Source organism: Buteo buteo, chromosome 5 (genome assembly GCF_964188355.1).
Source record: "Buteo buteo chromosome 5, bButBut1.hap1.1, whole genome shotgun sequence".
NCBI classification, from domain to species: domain Eukaryota; kingdom Metazoa; phylum Chordata; class Aves; order Accipitriformes; family Accipitridae; genus Buteo; species Buteo buteo.
This window is the reverse complement of record NC_134175.1, coordinates 6,438,818-6,459,064: the sequence shown is the minus strand read 5'-3', so window position 1 is coordinate 6,459,064 and position 20,247 is coordinate 6,438,818. Positions and strand designations below refer to the sequence as shown.

Genomic DNA, 20,247 nt, shown 5'->3' with positions numbered 1-20,247 from the left:
GGGGACCGGCTCCCCCCGCCCGGCCCCGGCCCCGCGCCCGCTCCTCCCGCCGCCGGAGGGCGCTCGGTCCGCCCACCGCCCTGACGTCACACGCCCGCGCCGCCGCCCGGCCACCCGCGCTGGGCGCCGCGCGTGTGCGGCGGTGACGGTCAGCGGGGGCCGGTCCGGGGCGGGCGGGGGCACCGGGGGTCTCCGCCGGGCGGGCCGAGGCGGTAAGGGGCACCGGGGGGTCCTCCGCGGCTGGGGGGGGCGGTGCCCGTCGCTGGGGGTCCCCAGGGCGGGCGCCTGGGTTGGCGGTGGGGGGATGGAGGGCGGCGCTGAGGGGGCTCTGCGGGGTCGGGAGCCCTGTTTCGGAAGGGAGCAGGGGTGAACGGCGGGCAGCACGGGCTCAGAGATGCGGGCAGGAAGAGCGAAGTAAGGGCAGTGCTTGTCTGCCGGGGAGCGGGGGGAGCCGGGCACCCCGGGGTACCCAGCCCTGTCCCGAAAGCCGCGGTCTGTCCTTCCGTCTGTCCGGGCGTTAGAGAAACCGGCAGGTGAAACGGTGAAGGAGCATCTGGAGATTCTCCTTTCTCTCCTCCGAAGCCGTGAAGCGGGCAGGGCGCAGCGCAAGCTGATGCGGGAGGCCTGTGCTCCTCATTCTGGGCTAGCGCGGGAGCCCGTGTAATCGACGTGGGCACCTTGGAGATGACGGATTACAAACTGCATGGTATCCCTGCCTCCTTCGCTTCCTTTTTCTTCTGAAATTCCTTCAGTAAGGGATTGCTAGCATCCAGAAAGCACCATGAAGGAAGTGCAGGCTTTCCCTCGGTGCTGTCTGTTATGCTGGGAAGATGGGATGACTTTTTCTGGAAACTGACCTCCTAGATGCAGGACAGCAAAATCAAATGAATAGAGGAAAGGCTAGTAACTGCAGCATTGCTCCAGTCAGTTACTCCAAAACCTTAATCTGAGGGAGTATTAAATGTGTGATTCTTAGGCATAACCTTATGACTGCATTGAAGGGTGGATCTCTGGGGATGCGCTTGCCTCCCTGGGGCCTCTGTTTAAGAAAGGGTGGTGTTTAGGTGAGGATGCGAACCTAAACCTCTAAAAACACAGATTCTTAATGCTACTTTGATACAGATCTTTTGTACAAATTTGAGAGTCACTGTGGCAGGGGTGCTAGAGAAATGCTTAAGTATCTTAATGTTATTTATTGTAGCAGATCACTAACATTCCAGAAGTCTTTGTATACAATGGTAAGATTCTGATTTAAAAAGAAAGAGGAGAGAGTAGCTACCTATTTTGTGAAGGTTGAAGTAATTCTTTGTAGGTCTGAAAAACATGGTTTGTTGCAGCTGAAGCAGCTTGAAAATCAGTGGCTAAACAACTGATTGGAATGACTGTGGCTTATCAGAGGTCTATGTAAGGCAGCTGTGTTACTGATGGAGCTAAGGTGCTCCTGGGGATGTTTAAAGACATACACAGTTTTGAACAATGGTGCTGCTATTAGTGGTTAGAGTTTGCATGCATGCAAAGAGTATGGATAAAATAATGAAACATTAAAATTTGTGATAGAAAATTATGTACACTGTAGCTTAAAACATGTAAGGCACAGCCTCCACTATATAAGGAAAGCTGTTGGAAAGTTGAACCTCAGTGTCTGCTGTTTGATTGTTGGCACACAGTATTCAATTTGGCACAATAATGTGGTGCCCTTTATAATTGTCACAAATTTCAGGCTCCCCAGGGAAGCAGTCATGGCACTGAGCCTGTCAGAGTTCAAGGAGCGTCTGGCTGATGCTCTTAGTCATATGGATTAGATAGTCTTGTGAGGAGCAGGGAGTTGGACTCCGTGATCCTTATGGGTCCCTTCCAACTTAAGATATTCCATGATTCTGTGTGACAAATTCTGTGTTAACTTAATTATGCAGTTGTGCAGGGTTTGGTTTCCTTGGGACTCTGAAGCTGTTGGTAGTGGACAGCAGATGAGTACCTGTGTTGTGTAGAGCCAATGAAAGATGCAGAGCCTAGCCTGAACAAGCAATGTTTTGTGGTGGTGGTGTGAAAATAAACCCATAAAACAGAGTAGTTCTTCTGTTACAATAAGATGTAGGGGTTAGAAAAGGGGTATGTTCTAGTATGTTACGAGAACACTTGTGTGGCTTTAAAAAAACTAGCATTCCTTGTGCTACTAAAAAGCGATTGTCTAAACTTTCTCATGTGTTAGAAATCAGGAATTCTCCAGTCCTAGCAAAATGCATCAAAAAGGGAGGGAGACAGTGAAGAACTGTGAACTGGACAGATTTTCACTTTTTTTATTTAAATAAGGCCCAATTAAAAAAAAAAAAAGCAAGAATTAAATTATGAGTAATCTATCAATCTGTGGTGTGAGCCAGAACACGACAATGATACTGTCTTTGGTTTTTGTACTACTGGTGATTTCTGGTGACTTCTTGTTGGTTACGGAGGGTGCTTAAACCTTTCACAGTGGGCCCTGTGGATTTGTCATGGTAGTGTTCATATGCTTGTGACTAAGCGCAGAGGACAGTTTGTTGGGTCTGAGCTCAGCAGCACAAGGAAAGTGGATGGCTCCATGAGCTGACTGTATTAATAATATAGGAGCCAGAGGATAAACATTCTTTTTGTGATTACTTCCAGGTTCTGGGAAAGATGACCACTCTCACACGGCAGGACCTTAACTTTGGGCAAGGTAATGTGTTGTGCTAAGCTGCAAACTGCTATGCTTGCAAGGGTTCTTGTTGGCACATGAGCTTGTGGGATTGTTGTTGGAGGGTTGCTCTATCCCTAAACTTCTTGCAGCTAAGGGGAAGCAGGTAAAATTTATGCAGGAAAAAATACCTTAAAAAAATTCCTATGAGTATATGGTATTGCTCTGCATGCTCCCCCCGACTCCCTACTTCAGCATCCTTTACTTTTGTTTTTCAGTTGTTGCGGATGTTCTTTCAGAATTTCTGGAAGTGGCTGTTCACCTTATCTTATATGTCAGAGAAGTTTACCCTATTGGGATCTTTCAGAAGAGGAAAAAATACAATGTACCTGTCCAGGTAGGAGATTTTCCTGGAAGCTGACAGCCACACAGACAAGCAAAATAGCAGGGATCAGTCAACGCTCACCACAACTAAATAACTTCCAGAGTTTGTTTTAATGTGCAAACTCATTTTTGAGAACTTAGTTCCTGTCAAAAGGGAAAACAGCCCTGTAGCTGAGGATACAGCAGTACTCATGGAACAAGCAGATCATGGACAACAGTAGTAGAAGGCTTCCCCAGCTATGTACAGTAAGGTAACATGAAAGCATGCTTCCTAGGAAGTAGAGATGGTTGGAATATACTATTCCCAATATGCTATTGTGGGTATATATTCCCAATATACTACAACTGTGTGGGTACAGTGATCTGCCTCAGCTAATTAACCCTTCCATGAAAAAATTACTGGTTTGAATTGGCAACTTAATGGTGAAAAATGCTATTTGAAGCATGACTCAAGTGCCTTGTAACACACTTGTGCTTCTGTTTAAGTCTTCCCATTTAGCATTGTACTGGTTCACGTCAGAACACAGCTCTGACTATTCACTGTATTTGCTACAGATGTCCTGCCACCCAGAGCTGAATCAGTACATCCAGGACACACTGCACTGTGTAAAGCCACTGCTCGAGAAGGTAAGATCATATCGGGGACCTTGGCAAAAATACTGCAAGTGGTTTTGATAGAAAGGAAGAGAAAGTAAATACTGTCTTAGTTGCAAAATTTATTTACAATTTTACCATATACAATAAACTAGCTGATAAAGTTCCTAACAAAAATAACATCCATAACCTTTCCTTGCAGTTAAGGCCCTGCCTTGCTGCTGATCATAGATGCAACTAAATGCCAAATACATGCACATGAGGATATACATCTATATATTTTCAGTTATATCATCCTACATGGTAACTTAATGTTCTGCTTTTGACTACATTTCAGTTTAAGCACCTATCTGGCAGAATAGTTTAAAAGCTTTGATGTAAGCCAGCAAGCAAAGGTAGTTTTGAACTCTAGATTTTGTAAGAGAAAGGTGTGACCATATGAAATGTTTCAGGATGCAGGCAGATTTTGCATTTTCTGCTCTTTACAGACAACCTTAATGCACTTTTAGAGAACGGAAATACAAAGCTGCTATATTTGGCCAACAGTCTAAGCATATCTTAACTTCCTCATTGTTGTACATTCCTGAGTGATGCCATGAGACAGCTGTACACTTTTCCTCCTTTGTTCCAAAACAGTATCTAGAGAAATGTACTATTTAATGCACTTCATCTCCCTAGGCCTTAGCAATAAGCTATCGGTTTAACATCTAGCAAGAAATGGCTTTGCAAAAGCATTTTTTCTGATCGGTAAGAATAATCTGACAGTGCTCAAGCTTTGGATAAGTGCTACGGCTGTGAGCCGCAACAAATAAGCATACTCCCACTTTACCAGAAGTATGTGATGCACACTGTTGGGGAGAAGACAGCTTGTTCTAAGGCAGGGATTTTTCTATCTTTGTTCTTGCAGAATGATGTGGAGAAAGTCGTAGTTGTAATCCTGGATAAAGAGCACCACCCTGTGGAGAGATTTGTCTTTGAGATCACCCAGCCACCTCTTCTTTCCATTAGGTAAAGTTTCCATTACTTCTTGCCCGTGGCATCCAACACCTGCCTCTGCAGAAGTGTTCTGGAAGCAGCTCCAGGCCCCAGCACTTTGCTGCATGCCAGTAACAACTGCTGTCTCCTCAACAGTTCAGAGTCCCTGCTGTCCCATGTGGAGCAGTTACTGCGTGCCTTCATCCTGAAGATCAGCGTGTGTGATGCTGTGCTTGACAATAATCCCCCAGGTAAATGGGTCCATACAGCCTCATAGCATGGCATTACTTGCCTTCAGCCAATAGGTAGTGTCTGATCCTTTGTTAGTTGTCCCCTGATCCAGAGCCTACCATTTCTCTTGCAGGTTGTACCTTCACCGTTCTGGTTCACACACGGGAGGCTGCCACACGGAACATGGAAAAGATCCAGGTGATAAAGGTGAGTGATATCTTTGGCTACCTGTGGCAGGTTGACCCTGGCTGAACACCAGGTGCCCACCAAAGTCATTCTATCACTCCCCCCCTCAGCTGGACAGGGGAGAGAAAAATATAACAAAGGGCTCGTAGGTAGAGATGAGGATGGGGAGAGATCACTCAACCAATTACCATTATGGGCAAAACAGACTCAACTTGGGGAAAATTAACTCGATTTATTACCTATCAACCAGAGTAGGGTAGTGAGAAAAAAGCAAATCTCAAAACACCTTCCCCTCCACCACTCCCTTCTTCCTGGGCACAACTTCACTCCCGGATTCTCTACCTCCTCCCCCCAGCGGCACAGGGGGACAGGGAATGGGGTTTACAGTCAGTTCATCACATGTTATTTCTGCCACTTCATCCTGCTCAGAGGCAGGACTCACCGCGCTCTTTCCCTGCTCCAGCATGGGGTCCCTCCCACGGGAGACAGTCCTCCATGAACTTCTCCACTGTTGGTCCTTCCCACGGGCTGCAGTTCTTAACAAACTGCTCCAGCGTGGGTCCCTTCCATGGCTTGCAGTCCTTCAGGAGCACACTGCTCCAGTGTGGGCTTCCCACGGGGTCACAAGTCCTGCCAGAAAACCTGCTCTGTGGGCTCCTCTCTCCACAGATCTGCAGGTCCTGCCAGGAGCCTGCTCCAGCATGGGCTTCCCATGGGGTCACAGCCTCCTTCGGGCACTCACCTGCTCCGGCGTGGGGTCCTCCCCAGGCTCCGGGTGGAGATCTGCTCCACCGTGGACCTCCATGGGCTGCAGGGGGACAGGACAGCCTGCCTCACCCTGGTCTTCCCCATGGGCTGCAGGGGAATCTCTGCTCCAGTGCCTGGAGCACCTCCTCCTCCTCCTTCTTCACTGACCTGGGGGTCTGCAGGGTTGTTTCTCTCACATGTTCTCACTCTCCGGCTGCTGTTTGTCTGTCCTGCAACTTTTTTTTCCTTCTTAAAAATATTATCACGGAGGTGCTACTACTATCAGTGATTGGCTTGGCCTTGGCTGGTGGCGGGTCCATCTTAGAGCCGGCTGGTGTTGGCTCTGTCGGTCACAGGGGAAGCTTCCAGCAGCTTCTTACAGAAGCCACCCCTGTAACCCCCCTCTGCTACCAAAACCTTGCCACACAAACCAAATACACTACCTGATTATGAGAAAGCTGCAGAGCAAAGTCTGGAAATTACAGAGTTTTGGCATCTCTAAGGTTAAGGCCGCTAGATATTTTGAACACATATGTTAACTTCATATGATGCACTTCACAACTTTGGTTTGAATCTGTTAAAATGGTTTACACTAGCTAGGTGACTGAGCACGCTCACCACACACCAGCCACAATTGCAGACAATAGCTGCTTCAATGCCTGAATTAGGTTGTAACAATACTTACTGCATAATGCCTGCTCAATCAGTTAAAAGTATTCTGATATACAGAATAGGTACTTGAATTTAATCAACAACAAAGCCCTTATTCCACATCCACTGTGTGTGGATGGCTGATAACTTTATAAACAGCAAGGAAGACTAAGATTGAACTAACTAGTGGATTTTGGGTGCACAAATACATTTTATCTTGCAGGAAAGTATGTGCAGATCACTTTAAAACAAGAAATTTTTTTTTTTTTTAAGAATCCTTGCCTTAGGTACAAGGAAACTTCCCGTCTCCCTCCCCCTGCCCCGAGCCAAGTTATTTTGGGTGTTACAAGGCACAATAAATCAATAAACAAAGCTAGTGAAGTATAAAATTGTTTCAGAATGGAAGCCTGCTCTGTATTGCTTAGTAACGGAAACTGGTAGTATAGTAGGCCAACCTTTCAGCTTGCAAAGCAGGACAGAAATCCATGCCCTGAGCATTTTGGAGTTGCAATTAAATGCTGGTGTAATGAACAGAACATGCTAGCCAGGACAGTTAAAAGCGTATCTTTTAAGGAGGTGAGATGTCACCTTTGGAATAAGTGGGTTAACATTATGGTTTGATGCTGCAACTGAAGGTAATTATGCCAAGTCTCAGGGCCAAGTGTGCAAGTGTTGAGTTTTGCTGTTACGAAAGGTTTGAGTTACCCATTTCTTCTCTCAGCCACTAGAGCTCTCATTCAGTTAATGCTGACCTAGTGCTGAGAAAGAGAACTCACCTTACAGAGTCTGCCAGCCTCTCTGCAAATAAAACGCCTTGTGTTCCTGCCCCTAGGATTTCCCATGGATCCTTGCTGATGAACAAGATGTGCACATGCATGATCCCCGGCTCATCCCCCTGAAAACTATGACATCTGATATCTTAAAGGTGAGCAGAGCTTTCTGGCCCAAGCAGTGGCTGAAAACTGCATGTAGTTCTAAGCTTTGTCTACTCTGATGCCAGCTCTGCAGTTTTCTGTAGGGTAACAATTTTAATAACTGCTGAGCAGTAGCTTAGTCTTGCAGATGCCTGTGCCTGTAATCAAAACGGGACAAGACTCCTTGTAATAAAATAGGAAACCTGGTTATGGGGGAACATACAGACTCTTCCTATTTAGCCTGTTGCAGACTTTTTGCATTCACCTACCTGCATATCAAACGGAACTGATGCTTGTTTCTCTCCTCCAGATGCAGCTATATGTAGAAGAGCGAGCCCACAAAGGCACCTGATTTCAAATCTTCCTTGCCTTCAAACCTCATCTGATCTTCCAGTGGAATAAGGTGTCTCACAAACCATACCTTGATAACCGTCTCTTCAGCTGGCCTTCTGGGTGAATGTAGAGCAGCTGCTGCCTCTTTATTTCAAGTGCTCTTACCACTGTATATAAAACTGACTTGGAATGTGGAGCCAGAGCCTGTTCCCGTGTACACTCATGTGTGAGAGTGAGTATAGGTTTTGTTACAGCGAATCCCTGGGGGCAGGATATAGGCAACTGCAGTATGCAGCCAGTGCTTTGTACCAATCCAGTTCTCACCTTAATAGGGCATCGCCATTGCTCATGGGTAGTGATATACAGCAATCTGTTACATGCTCCGCTAGAGCGATGGACTCGTACTAAGGGTGAGTGAGGCCTTATGTAGTGTCTGTCCACTGTGACTGTCCCAAGTAGTCTTCAATAAATATTAAGTTTTACCCCTGTTGAACTAGGCTGAGTTCTGTCCAAACCAGCCTCCCCCCTTAAGTGAGGAAGTATTTTTATTTTGTATGGAGCTTTGTATTTTATGTGGAGCTTCCACCACTTTTCCATACCTTTTCTGGAACATATGTGGAATCTGTCAATTCCTATGAGAGGCTATACAACCTTGATCTCTCCCCTTGCCCTGGGAGAGCTTTCACCTATAAGTAGCATTAGCAAGGTGGAATTCATCTGTCCAGCAAGGACACTTGCCAATGTCCTACTCCTAACAGAGAGCAGACAAGGGAAACCATTGTTAATCCTACACCTACCAAAGGAGCTGGAAGAAGGTCTTAGTATTGGCTCTGTGCATACAGAGGTAGAAGAGATGGTTCTTAGTATTTAAGCTGAGCTTGTTGGTCAGACAATTTGATAAGACAGCCAGCATAGTACCTCCCTGCTTCCTCCAAGGAAAAAGTGCGAGAATACTACAGATTGAGGTTGTGCACTGCTTTAACATTTTATGTAGGGTTAAACTGTTCAGTACAAACCAAGTACTTTGGTAGTACAAAGGTAATATGGAAAAAGCCCATCACAATCAAAAGGCACTTATGTTGTAAGGTAGCCACCTTAATGGATTTCTTATCTCCTCCTGCTCTAGCTGTTTATTCAAACAATGACAGGCTGTATTTGGACAGGGGAGGCATGTAGCATTTTGGTCATATACACTTACAGAAACAGTAAGGAATTAAGTACCAGTGATACGGCATTTATGAAAAAGTGTTGACAGTTTCCTTATGCTATGAAAGGTCTGATGTGAAAGATACATGTTTTTATACAGAATTAAACTGAAAGAGGAAAATACCGTACAAAACAAGTCTCTCTGTAGCAGAGCCCTTGAGGACAGCACTGATAATCTGAAATAAAACATTTTAGCCTTATCTTTTGTAAGTTCCATAAACAACCAAGAAAGGGTTTCTATTTAAGACAGTGTTTGGCTGTAGCACAAGGACAGATTAACTAGAAGAGACAGATGTCATATTTAATTGTCCTAGTCTTCCTCCTGTGGAAGGGCACTAGTAATTGCAGTAACATCCATGGTACAGGAGCCTGGAAGATGAAGACAGAAGTCCTTCCAAAGGGCTGGGCCTGCAGAAGTTCTGCTGTGAACAAGGAGAACTAGCTGCTTGTATTTGAGATCAGTTGTGCAAGACAAAGCCAGGACACGCGCCCGGAGAGTACAAATAAGTGCACCTGAGACCACCTGGTTACAGTCCTGAGGTAAAAGCAAACGCTCATATTGTGCCTTCATAACAGTGTCAGGGGCCCAATGGTGATGCTGCTGTTTGTCACTCGGATCCCGTACCATCCTGCCCAGAATTGGGTGTCTTGGCCTCCATGCTGAAACCAGATGTAACGAACTCCAGCTGGGTAATTCTGGAAGGTGTGAGAAATCTGGAGAGAAAGAATAAAGGTCATCTTAATGTGCCTAAATAAACCAGCATTGACCTAGAAGCTCAGACCACTACAATATGCAAGCCTTGGTCTCAGGAAAAGCTCATTTTAAGATATCTTTCATTGAAAGTGCATCATACCCCTTTTTCTGAGGGATGGGAAAAAAGCCTCTCTTACTTAGCCTTCTGCCCTGAAATCCCCTCCAAGTAAAACATAACATTAAGCTTGATTCTTAGGTATGTTTGTCATGTAAGCAACAATGTAATGGGGAATTTACAGCCAATCAAACCAGTTAAACATGTTCAGGGGACGCTCTTTAGAAAACCCCGGGCACCTACAAACCAAACCTACCTCTTTCATGACACTACTGCTTCTTCAGCACTGTCAACAGCAAGGACTGACTTACCTTTTGTATTGAGTAGAGGAGGCTGAAGAGCAGAGAAAGAAGGTCCACTTGGGACTTTTGGCCAAGTAAGACTTGCAAGATTCAAGTATCAATAATACTGATGCAAAGCTACTGCCCACAGGGCTGCTGCTTACCTCTCTCCACGCTGCATCATTCCACTGCTCTATAACCACTGGCTCAGGGTGGAACTCCTCAAGGACAATGTAGTCTTCAGAAAGGAGCCTCACTGTAAGTTCATAGCGACACCCACAGTCAAATCTGGCAGCGTACCTAGAGAGGCAGGGAGTAATCAAGGAGCAGGGTTGTGTATACAGTGTTCAGTTTTCTTTAGTGTTCAAAAACAGTCTCCAAGGAGATCCTCATCTGCAGAGGAAAAGGAATGTCATCCCCACAGCTATGAAGAAGTTCTAAAACTTCCAGCTATCCTGCTCTCCACAGGATTGTCACCTCTTTACAGCCCATTGAACAAACTTAGATTTAGCTTATGCTTTACTCAAGAGCTACAACTCCCAAAGGATAAAGAACTAATTTTATAGCATGAAAAGCTTCAGAGGCCTAGCTTATCTCTAGGCCAATGCCAGAAATTCTGGTGGTTTTCAGTGCATATGCTTACCAGTCCTTGACTACAATTTCAGGCCGTTTCTCATCCATCAGCTGATTCCAGTATCCCTCTTTCTGCAGGGTAATGAGTTGAGACTTGAAGCATGGCCTGCAACAGCAATAGAAATATTCACAACTTCACAAAACACATCTCTTCCCTCTCGACGTCCACGCTTTGCCCGACAGCTTCACTCTTACCAAAAGCCCACCCAACCTCGAAGGCCCAGAAGGCTGACATGGCTAAGGCATATCTTTTTCCATAGCCAGAACTAGGCAAGGAAGTGAACTGATTAGCTTCACCCCTAGAAAAAAGGAATAGTTACCTACAACCTGGATTAAGAGAGGTCTCTGCACTTCTATAGCATATATTGGTAAGAGGAAACTACTGCTTAATGGATGTAAAAGCAGATAATTCTCCTTTGTTGACAGCTTTTATTGCAAGCTGTTAGCATGACAAACACACCTACCACTCTTAGAGTTACAGAGCTTTGAACTTGTCAGGTGAGTGCATCTGATTAGCTTGCCAAACCTTAACCTTTGCCCACCACCTTTGGTAGAAGAGAAGCAGGGAATCCATGTGGATTATCATGACTATAAAAAAGTTACAGGAAATTCCTGGTGGGGACAGAGGAATTTAGCACATGCTGCAATTAATTCTCTCAGCAGTACACCTGTCTCTTTAGACTAACTAGGATAAAAGGTTAGTTAAGCTCCTTCCTTTCCCCACACATGGGCAAAGGTTCAGTGACCTGCCTCAATCCTTCTAACTGTAGTGCCTCTGCAGACAGGAGGAAGCAGGTCTCCCAGCTCCAGATTACTGGAATCCAGTTCTTACCCATATGAAGTGACAAAGTATTTGTGTACTTTGGGGTCTGGCATGTCTTTTCCATGAGTTCCAGGCAGATCCTCAATCTTCCATTTATCTCCCTCATTATTATCAAGTTTCCAGTGCTGAAAGTTCTCTAAAAATATAGATATCAAAGATGAGCGTTAGGACCTCACTTCAGTTTCCAACAGCGTCTCTGCTTTTGTTAAAGAATCAGTGACAGAAGAATACTAGGAACCTACTTGGATGAGTTTCTCAGATACACTGTGTTTTTCCTACAGCTGAAAGTGACTTCTGTCTTTATGTTGCCATTACTTCTAATGTGGCTGTCAGCAGCTAGGCTAATAGGCAGCAACTTCCAGACCACATTAGAAACTCGTAATCAGTAAAGTAGTAGAACTACTGTAGTCACATTAGTCAAGTCTTTGACAACAAAAATTCCCCAGCTGCCCAAACGTTTAATCTCAATACCTGATAGTTTCATTACCATATTGTGCAAATTAACCGTCACTGTCTGCAGTGCTGGGGCCTTAGCGACTCCAGAGGTTTTTTTCTGGTCACAACCACAAATACGTATTTACCAATACTTTACCTATCCGCGGCAGTTTTAGTGCATACGTTTACTTGTGGATCTGACCCGGCAGAGATCCCTCGGTAGCTGGACAGTCCCACAACACCAGCAGCGCTTGAGTAATGCGAGACTCTGACTCATTCTGACTGTTGGGAAAGTCTTTTAGCCCTCTACTATAAATAATGAAACAAACCTTCGGCACTAGGGTTTTTGATTAAGTTTCTCTTCAAGCTGCAGAGCATATAGAAGATCTTCCAATCAGAGACGCTTCTGTCCAAATTCTGAATATAAAACCCCTCGCGCTGGCACTTGCGTTTCCATAGGGTGGTCAGATCCACCACGTACCGCCACTGCGTGCAGACCAGTCTGCAGGTGCGGATCAGATCCTGGGCTGGGAGCAGCGACAGCAGCTCCACCAGCACGTCTTCGGGGAGGTCGCAAATGGTTGTCATCACAGACCGTGACGGGCTGCAGGACGACGCGGTGGAAAAATCCCCGGGCGCCGAGGCCACGCCGCTTCGGGAACAACAAGCAGAGTTTTCACCGGTCACTAACACAACTACCCCGCCAGCCGCCTGCCCCGGGATGCCGGGCCGCCCCCCCCGGGCGCCCGAGCGGGACGGAGCCGGGCCACGGGGCCGCGGCCCCGACCGGCGGCGGCCGCCCCCCCCCCCCCCTCCCCGGGCAGCGCTCTCCCCCGCCGGCGCCCCCCGCCCGGCCGCGGCCCCGGGCCCCCCGCCCCACCTGGGCTCCGCCCGTCTGCGCCCTCCGGACACGGATGTGAGGCGGCACCGGCCCTTCCGCAGCGGGCGGAGCGCGGGGCGGGCAGCCGGCGAGGGAGGCGGGGCCGCGGGGACGCCGCCCCTTATCAGGGGAGCCCGGCCCCGGTCCCGGTGCCGGCCCCGGTCCGTCCGCCGAGCAGCGCGCCGAGGTAAGAGAGCGCTCCGTACCTCCCCGCGGGGCCGGCCCGGCCCTGCCCTGCCGGGAGGGGTGCGGGGGTACCGGGAGGGGGGCACCCCGAGCCGCTGGGCGCTGCGCCGGAAGGCTGCGGGTGTCTGCTGGGCGGCACGGGAGGGGAAGGCGCGGAGGAAAGAGGGTCGGGGCGGGGGCAGATAAGGAACCGGAGTGAGCCCCAAGGACGGCAAGGGATGGAGGCTACCCCGGGAGGTCTGCCGGCGGGAGACCGGTCTTGAGGTGCTGTGTGTCGGGGCGGGAAAGGAAAGTCAGCCAGGGACCTTCACCCCTTCCCCGAGTGCGTGGGAAGCCTTTGCTAAGCAAGGAGAGCGGTAATGCTCCACCACCAGGCAGAGAGCAGGTGAGGCCTGGGAAATTCTAGCAGGAGATGAAACCAGGATGATCTCTCTTTTTTCTTTTTTAAAAAGTTAAAAAAAAAAAAAAATCGCATTTTACCCTTCAGAACTGTGGCTGAGGGTTGGAAAGGGGTGGGGAGAGAAGGGAAATCCCCAATGCTATCCCCATAGAAGCCAGGGAATTTAAAATGACAGTTTCCTCCTGTTGTCTGCACTGCAGGTAGAGGACACATGATAGCTCTGCATCTGGAACATCTAAATTTAGGATGCTGTTCTAGTAGTGACTCCTTATTTCTTCCCTCCCTTGCTGGATTTGGCACTGCCATATTTCATCAAGTAGCATGTCAGGATATTTCACCTACTTTGTTCCTAGCGCTCTCCTAGGCTTAGTGACTTGCTCCTGAGGAGTTTGCCTGCATCTTATGCAGTTCGCTGCAGTCTCAGCATCAGAACCCAGCTGAGATAAAAGCAGTGTCACAGTGCATCCCACACTGATGACATGGGGCTCTGAATCTGCACACTCATCTTTACTTATTCCTGCAGCACCTGGCCCTTCAACTCAGGGCAGCAGAGAGCTGTCGGGAGTCAGAGCGCAGAATTAGCACATGAAGTTAAAGCACACACTTCTGACTTAATTGCTTGTGTTATAACGCCACAGAAAAAAAGGAATATTAGAGAATATCAACTGAGTTATTTTCACTTATGCTCAGACCTATACTTTATACAGGCTTATGACTAAGGAGATTTAAATGCCAGCCCCTTAAGGGAAAGCCTTTCAGATATAGAACGAACCACTGCAAATGTGGCTGGCAAGATGCTCACCACTGATATTTAGGTACTGCTCTGCAGCATTTGTTATTAGCGATGTTCTTAAAGACAGAACGCACACCCAGATGCCTCCCTTTGCAGAGCAAGTCATTAATAAGAAGCTGATTTTTGCAGCAGCAGAGATTTGTGGAAGGACTGATTCCAGTCTAGGAAACTGATGAACTATCCACAACTGCAGATGTCAACTACTTGCATTTTGTGGATGGATTTAACTAAGGGCTTCACCTGGAACATAAAATATTAATCTGCTCACATGCTTCAGGGTATTAACTTAATAGGGGTCAGGAGGTTCTTCCTGAGGTTAGGAAGCAATCTGTGCCCCCAAAATCATGCTTTCAGATAACATGCTTATTTTCCCTTTTTTCTAATGCATCAGTGTTTGACATCACCGAGGGTGGGGGACCCCATGTCTGAAGGGCCACTGCGTCACCACTCCTTTCCCCCTTCTTTCTCAGAAAGCTCTGTCTAGCCTGGCCCAAGGATGGAGTCCCTCCCTGAAGCAGTCCTGATCAGAATCCTAGCTTCCATACCTGCAGTGGATTTGGTGCTGGCGTGCCGCCTGGTCTGCTGCCAGTGGAAGAACCTGGTCGATGGAGCCGCGCTTTGGATCCTGAAGTGTCAGCAGGAAGGCCTCACTGGAGCAGAGTCACAGGAGAATGCAGAGAACTGGCAAAACTTCTATTTCCTGAGTAAGAAAAGGAAGAATCTCATCAAGAACCCATGTGGTGAAGGTGAGAGACCAGCATAACAAGCCCCAAGATTTCATAAACATGACCAGTCACTGAGAAATGGGCATCTCCAGTCTTTGGAAAAAAAAAAAAAAAAAATCTTAGTTGCTATCTGGTTGCAGTACTTGCTTCTTGCCCAAGTCAAATCACTTAATGCATGCAGTCAAATCATTTAAGGGGAATGAAGACCTTTGATAATCAGCCTTTGTAAAGGGCTCTACCTGACATCAACTTTATATAAGCCCTTGCAGGGATCCAAATCACATTGGAGAGACAAAAGTGTCCTTTGCAGAACCCCTGTCCGATGCAGTAATAGTAGTGGCATCTGCATTTCTAGATTGTTTCTTGCCAAACCATGACAGGAAAGATCAAGCCTTTCCCCACTCAGGAGCTAGTCTGCCCTTAGCTCACCAGGCACTTCAGGCTTCCTTCCTTGAAGCAGCTCAGGCAAATCTTGTTTGTACCCTCCTTACTACAGCCCATGTTAGAGCTGTGCACATACCCCTTCTGTCGTTATTTTGATAATCTATGAACTTTGCTTGCCAGATCTGTAAGATGCTTAGCAATAAGCAGCAGTAACCAAGCCTCACAACTCCAGCAGCAACAAATACATTTCACAGATCACAGACCAAACCAATATCAGCACAGCTTGACCATTTTATTTACAGATTATTTTTCCTGCAAGCTTTTCCAACATCCAGGTTCCCTCTGGCTAAGACCAGAAAAGCCCAATGTTTAAGGCCATACTGCTTCTAGAAATACCACTTAGCAATTTAGAAATAAAGCAATTGGCATCTCTCCCCAGGCTATTACTATGTTATGACAACGAAAGTGCTGACACACAGTTCAGAATACCTAAATAATTTCACTGGCGTACTTTCTTAAATAAATCCACACGTACATAGCCATTTTGGTGGGGAACGTTAAAGTTTTTTAACATTAAAGTTCAGCCAGACTAAAGGGTTTTGCCTGACTTCTACTTAACAAACATCTCCATAGTCTACATACAAAATTAGTTCTGCATCTAACAGCATACCTTTCACAAACCAGAGAAAGGTTCCAGTGGGAGATGGTCAGGTTCCCCAGGCCCACAGAAACTAAGACTCAGAGTCTCTTTTCTGCCATTTGCAGAAGACTTGCAGCACTGGGGAGAGGTAGAGAATGGAGGTGATGGCTGGAAAATTGAAGAGCTCCCTGGGGACTTTGGAAAAGAATTCCCTAGTGAAGAAGTCCATAAATACTTTGTTACATCTTATGAGTAAGGCTGCTTTCTTCTCTTATTCAGGAAAGGGGACATTTTTGGTCCCCTCAGTCCCAGGAGAGACTGTGATACCAGTTAACTTCTTGTGTTTCAGGTGGTGTCGAAAGGCTCAGGTCATTGACCTTAGGGCTGAGGGCTACTGGGAAGAGCTGATGGATACAACCCAGCCTAAAGTTGTGGTAAAAGACTGGTAAGCAGCAAGGATGCCTCAGAAGGCAGGCAGGGAGTCAAGAAAGAAAAGGAAGGGCAGGGAGGTCATATACCTGCAGTGGGCCTTAAAACCTCAGCTGCCAGGATCCCCTAAATGTGGGACAGGGCTGGGTCTTGGCTTACAGTGCCACAGGTAGCTCCCACAATCTTCAAATTGTTGGTGCACTTGGCCTCTGAAGACCAGGTTCCTGTTGTGAATGAGGGGAGGTGGTGGGTTGGGGTAAGAGCCATTATGGATTTCCACCTCAAAGTAAGACCCCAATAACTTGACAAGATTGGTAGAGCCTGCATTCAGCAAGATGCAGTTGCATGCTCTGGCTCTTCGCAGAGTTCACACAGGTAAGGCTAGCAGCTTGGATATCCTTGCAGGTATGCAGGACGCAGTGATGCCGGCTGCCTCTATGAGCTCTGTGTGAAGCTGCTCTCAGAGAATGAGGATGTTCTGGCTGAGTACAAAAGTGAGACTATTGCCATCCCACAGGACAATGATGCCAACTGGACTGAGGTGAGTTACAGCTGTGGGCTCAGCAGGTGACACCCAAGCTGCATGAATCAGGAATATTTTCAAGCAGAGAGAAGCAGGAGAGTTCTCCTGGAGGAGGAGGAGGCTCTGTCATGTGTTCTGTGGAGCCATGACCCTGTGATTGAACAAAGGGATTATACTGGGAGGCTACCTTACATAAAACTTGGAAACTTGCTGAGCCACCACTGCAGGTATAAGATGGAGATGCCCAACTGGGAGAGGTTTAATGGCCTCTGAACAACAATGGGATCAAAGCTCCTCCTAGTAACTCCCACTGTAGGTGTCCTCATTGTTACCCAGCCTAGTAGGTATGACTCGGGCAGGTGGGGTTGAAGACTGCACTAAAGAAGGGTAGGTTCATGGTGGTTTGACACTTGCCAACAACCTTTTGTCTCTCATCCCAAAGATCTCCCACACCTTTTCCAACTATGGGCCTGGGGTCCGCTTTGTCCGCTTCGAACACGGTGGCCAGGACACACTATTCTGGAAGGGATGGTATGGCGTACGTGTTACCAACAGCAGCGTGACAGTGGAGCCATAGCCATGCTGAACTGGGGCCTGCATACTGGAGCTGACTTCCCTCAGGGCATCCCATGGCCTTTGGATGGTTTCTGCATGGTGCTGCTTCCAGGCTGTAGAGCATACAACCTTTCTACATATGAATGTGCATGCAAGATGCCAGGGGCCACCATCCATCTTTCCTCAAGAGGACTATGCAAAGAGTGTGAATAGATTTGTGAATGCATCACATGAGACAGCCTCGCCACTTGCACTGATGTTCTCTGTCAGACATGAGATCACCCAGAAATCCTGCAGACCTTACTTCTCTCCTAAGCCACTAACACCTAGCACCCAGCCTGAGCTAGACACCCCTCCTACTTGCTTCCCAGACTTGGGCACCCCTTAATTTTAAAGGGTACTTGGGGCATATTTTCTGGAAGTTAAAGAGTGGAAAAAAAAGAAAGAAAGGCATAGGCCTTGTGTCTGAGAACATACCAGGGAAACCCAGAGCTGTGTCACATCTGTCACCAACTGCTTCCATGACCTGCAGTGAGAAACTTAGCTTCTCCCACTTATAAACAATAGATGTCATTACTTGCCACATAGGAGCTCTAGCTTGGCTGCCAAGTGCTATTAGTTAAATTTTCAGTGATAATGCAAAACAATAGGGATTGGATCCTTTTCTCTTGCACTGTTCTCAGCATCCATTTATTAAGGAAAGTGTTGGGAACTGAAACCTCTCTGGTGTCCAAACCTGGGGCTTCATTTGCCTCCCTCAGACAGATGGCAACTGAGAGTAATTGCTGGAAGAGAGATGACAAGGACTTAAGGAAATGGGTTAGAAGCAAACTGGGGAGACGGTCCAGGAACAAATAAAAACAAACTCCATCTACTCCTTCCTGGCCTCCGCATGCTTCATGCAAAAAGGACCCTGGTCATCCAGTATGACTTTTTGCAGGGAGATGTTCTTCACACAGAAAGCTGTTAGCCCCACTTCATCTCAGTTCTTCCTGCCTACTAACAAAAGTACATGTCTGCCTCCACTCCATATGCTCACTGATAAGACAGCACTTCATACATACGCCTACTAGTGCCTCTTGATATCACTCAGGACTGTGAGCCACCGTCCTGAACAAAGACACCTAAGCTTCCCTGAGCCAAGCCTGCCCTGCTAGTTAGTCCTCTCAGAAGAGCATCCCCTTAATAGAGCTGGTGTTGCCTAGAGGTAGGCACTTACATTTTCGTGTCCATCTGTCTGTCTTCCCTTCCCGGGCTGCCAGCACATACATACTTGAATGCTACTTTGCATCAAAGTGCACCATTACAAGTGCAGTGTACTACTGTTACCTGTAGCCAAAGGAGTGAGCTTCCAAGCTGGTCACTTTGTGCACGCTCTGCTTCATCAGGCTTTCCGCACCTGGATGCCTAGGGCACACTGGCATTCCGAACCACAGCCATGCCAAGCCAGAGTCCAGGCAAAAGTAATAAAGTGACACAACTGTGTGTGGATCTTCCTTTGTGTGCTGGCTATTTGTCCTGTGCTTAAGCATGTTTTTTCTGTCCAGTTATGTGGAGCGATGTCAACCAGTCTTAACCAAAACCCAGGAGTCATTGTATGTTGTATAATACCATGAGTCTCCCAGAAAGAGGTACACATTCTCTTCCCTGACCAGCAGCCTGAACCTGTCAGAAGCACTTGATGGGCAATGGGTTTGCAGAGCAGCAGCTGGCAGAGGTGCACTTAAAACATAGTGGGAATTCACACAAGGCACAGAGGAGGTCCAGGAAGGCTCCTACAAAGCCCAGCCCTGACAGATGCCCTCCAGGTCATCTGTAACTGTAGCCCTACTCAGGGCTACCAAGCTCAGGCTTGGTTCTGACCCAGGAGAGACTAAAACCAGTTCAGAATTTAACTCTTTCCCCTCCATTACCCCTGCCCAGTCACACAATGCTGCTTTATCCACCACAGCCTTTAATGCAGCTGACAAAGTTGCTAGTTAATATTCAACTCACTGCCAACTCTCTGCCCCACAGAAGAAATGAGGCCTCTGTCCCTAAAGAATCAGCATAGCAAGCGGATCAATATTGGATATCTTGATGCAGTTGTTAAAGTGAACCCTTCCTAAGCCACCATCTCACAGTCAGCATAAACCCCAGGATTAAGCCTTCAGATATTGTGTCCCTTGTAAATACAGGGTAGGGCCATGGTCCCAACTTCAGGCTTATCTAGGCTGAACTACAAAATGCACACAGCCTCCCCAGCAGCTATGTCACACTGAATGCAGCTGCCCAGGGGCTTTCCCCCTCCCTCCACACTCTTCCTCATGCCAGTAGGCCTGATCTTCACACTGACTGTCAGGGGCATCCTGCAAAGCTGTCCTGACCTTCCCACTCATCTCCAAGAGGTGCTTTGCAAGGTGCTCAATGCCTTGCAGCTTTACTGCAGAGAATAGCTGCCTCTGCTCCACAGAGCTTCTTGCAAAGGCTGCTGCTGACCTCAGGGAAGGGATTACTCCTTGCATTCAGCCACATCAGTATTACAATCCCAGAGCAAGTGAGTGCCTGGGTACTTGGAAAAAAGTCTTGCTCGCATTATAAATATTTTGTTCCAAATGGCTTTTGAATTTTGATCAAATACTAGAAGTCTGAACACATTGAAATCTGCACCATACCCATACGTCCAATTTCAAGATGATGTCAAATCATCTGTGAGAGATGAACAGAGCACAGCAGGTTAATGGGTTCTCACATGTTACAGACTTCATGGAAATTGAGATGATACAATTTCATAGGATTACAGAAAGTCAGTGCGGCTATGACAAAAAGGTTTAGATGTATTAAAGCTCCCAGCCACTGAAGGGCTCTATCACACTGTATTGGGTTTGAGTGGCAAGGTTT

The 20,247-nt window shown here is 47.2% G+C and overlaps 3 protein-coding genes across 8 annotated transcripts in view; 2 read left to right on the top strand and 1 right to left on the bottom strand.

The window, feature by feature from the left end:
* The first annotated feature begins 106 nt into the window (after positions 1–106).
* On the top strand, positions 107–7,861 carry MAD2L2 (mitotic arrest deficient 2 like 2). Of its 2 annotated transcripts, none has more exons than XM_075027424.1 (9): positions 107–212; positions 2,641–2,692; positions 2,929–3,047; positions 3,590–3,661; positions 4,536–4,636; positions 4,760–4,854; positions 4,968–5,041; positions 7,251–7,343; positions 7,643–7,861. In XM_075027424.1, exons 2-9 carry the CDS (start codon positions 2,653–2,655, stop codon positions 7,682–7,684), a joined length of 636 nt encoding a protein of 211 aa, XP_074883525.1. In that variant the 5' UTR covers positions 107–212; positions 2,641–2,652; the 3' UTR covers positions 7,685–7,861. The 2 variants fall into 2 exon arrangements, with proteins under 2 accessions (XP_074883525.1, XP_074883524.1); XM_075027423.1 differs by lacking the exon at positions 107–212 and adding an exon at positions 408–706.
* A 1,417-nt stretch (positions 7,862–9,278) lies between these two features.
* Positions 9,279–20,247, bottom strand: part of LOC142030907 (F-box only protein 6-like) — a 62,392-nt gene continuing 51,423 nt past the window's right edge. For 3 of the 5 annotated variants that reach the window (XM_075027418.1, XM_075027419.1, XM_075027417.1), the window contains exons 2-7: positions 14,657–14,811; positions 12,182–12,504; positions 11,427–11,553; positions 10,605–10,700; positions 10,126–10,261; positions 9,279–9,585 (exon numbers count right to left, since the gene is read on the bottom strand). In XM_075027418.1, the coding sequence (XP_074883519.1) occupies positions 9,439–9,585; positions 10,126–10,261; positions 10,605–10,700; positions 11,427–11,553; positions 12,182–12,440 (765 nt within the window). In that variant the 5' untranslated portion in view covers positions 12,441–12,504; positions 14,657–14,811 and the 3' untranslated portion in view covers positions 9,279–9,438. Of the gene's footprint in view, positions 9,586–10,125; positions 10,262–10,604; positions 10,701–11,426; positions 11,554–12,181; positions 12,505–12,732; positions 12,895–14,656; positions 14,812–20,247 lie in introns of those variants that run through there. The other 2 variants (XM_075027421.1, XM_075027420.1) reach the window with 2 other exon arrangements.
* On the top strand, positions 12,826–18,906 carry LOC142030908 (F-box only protein 2-like). Its single transcript, XM_075027422.1, has 6 exons — positions 12,826–12,919; positions 14,582–14,857; positions 15,986–16,112; positions 16,210–16,305; positions 16,695–16,830; positions 17,255–18,906. The coding sequence occupies exons 2-6, from the start codon at positions 14,608–14,610 to the stop codon at positions 17,387–17,389; spliced, it is 744 nt and encodes a 247-aa protein (XP_074883523.1). The 5' UTR covers positions 12,826–12,919; positions 14,582–14,607; the 3' UTR covers positions 17,390–18,906.